The 1057-nt window shown below is 34.7% G+C and overlaps 1 protein-coding gene across 1 annotated transcript in view; it reads left to right on the top strand.

Moving 5' to 3' along the window:
• The window catches only part of LOC119594649 (ankyrin repeat family A protein 2-like), a gene marked incomplete in the record, with an annotated part of 8059 nt that overhangs the window by 6237 nt on the left and 765 nt on the right, over positions 1 to 1057 (top strand). Inside the window, 2 exon segments of the mRNA XM_037943698.1 lie at positions 470 to 574; positions 781 to 928. Of these exon segments, the coding sequence (XP_037799626.1) occupies positions 470 to 574; positions 781 to 928 (253 nt within the window).

The following is a 1057-nucleotide window of genomic DNA, read 5'->3' as shown; positions in this document are numbered from 1 at the left end:
GGGGGGGGGACTGGACCATTACTGTGATACAGCATTAAGCCATGTGTAATACATAATTGAGCTGCATGAATGTAAAAGAAAAGGGAATCTTTCTGTATCTGTCTGTTAGTGTTTTTATTGTATTACAAATATTATTTGAAAATTTGTTTCACAAGTTGATGGTTTGTTTGTTATGACTGGACACCATGATAGTCAGGATGATTTAGCTGAGCCATGCATGTCCTACTTATTTTTTTATAGATTTTCAGAAACACTCGGAACAAGTGTAAAGGACACATTAGCACCAATTATGAATTTACCAGCTAAAATCTGACCTTTTACCTTTGTACCATTATAATCATCATAATTATCCGGTGATTAATCATCTATTATTTGATATCTTTCCAGGGAAAGATAGAGAATTCACTCTGCTTCTGTACCAGCATTTATTTTTGTTATTTTATGATATTTTCTTATTTATTGGTTTTAGGGGGAAGATGGAGAGACTGCTTTGCTTCTCTCCTCTGCCAACGGCCACCATGAGATTGTCAAGCTACTAATCAGCTGTGGAGCCAATCCTAATCATGTTGATCATGTGAGTATGATGAATTTTATAGCATGAATTCTTTCCATGTGCAGCCTGATGAAATGTAAATTAATTATATACTTCAGTATTACTGTTGGGTTGAAAAGGAAATTAAAATGTGCATGAAGTGAAGTGAATTGCAAATACCAGTTAAAAAAAGTTTTCTTTATATATCAATTATGATAATCTCTATTAAATTTTTTCTTTACTTCTAGATGGGGAACACTGCACTTATGTATGCTGCTCATAACGACCACTCACACTGTGCCAATGAGCTGCTTGAACACGGGGCAGATTTATCAACAACTAATGTAGCTGGTATCACTGCCTTCCACATTGCTGTGACTCGGGGAAGCAAGCAAGGTGCAGCATGTTTTATAATGTTATAGTGTAAAACAAATTATTGGTACACAATATTTTACAGAAAGTGTTCATTTTAATTTCCTCATTGGCTTCCTTTTTCTATTTTGTGTGCTGTGATGATGAAGATTG

This window comes from Penaeus monodon, chromosome 34 (genome assembly GCF_015228065.2).
Source record: "Penaeus monodon isolate SGIC_2016 chromosome 34, NSTDA_Pmon_1, whole genome shotgun sequence".
Classification (NCBI taxonomy): domain Eukaryota; kingdom Metazoa; phylum Arthropoda; class Malacostraca; order Decapoda; family Penaeidae; genus Penaeus; species Penaeus monodon.
Note: the sequence above shows the minus strand (reverse complement) of the source record. Positions and strands in the feature narration are given on the sequence as shown.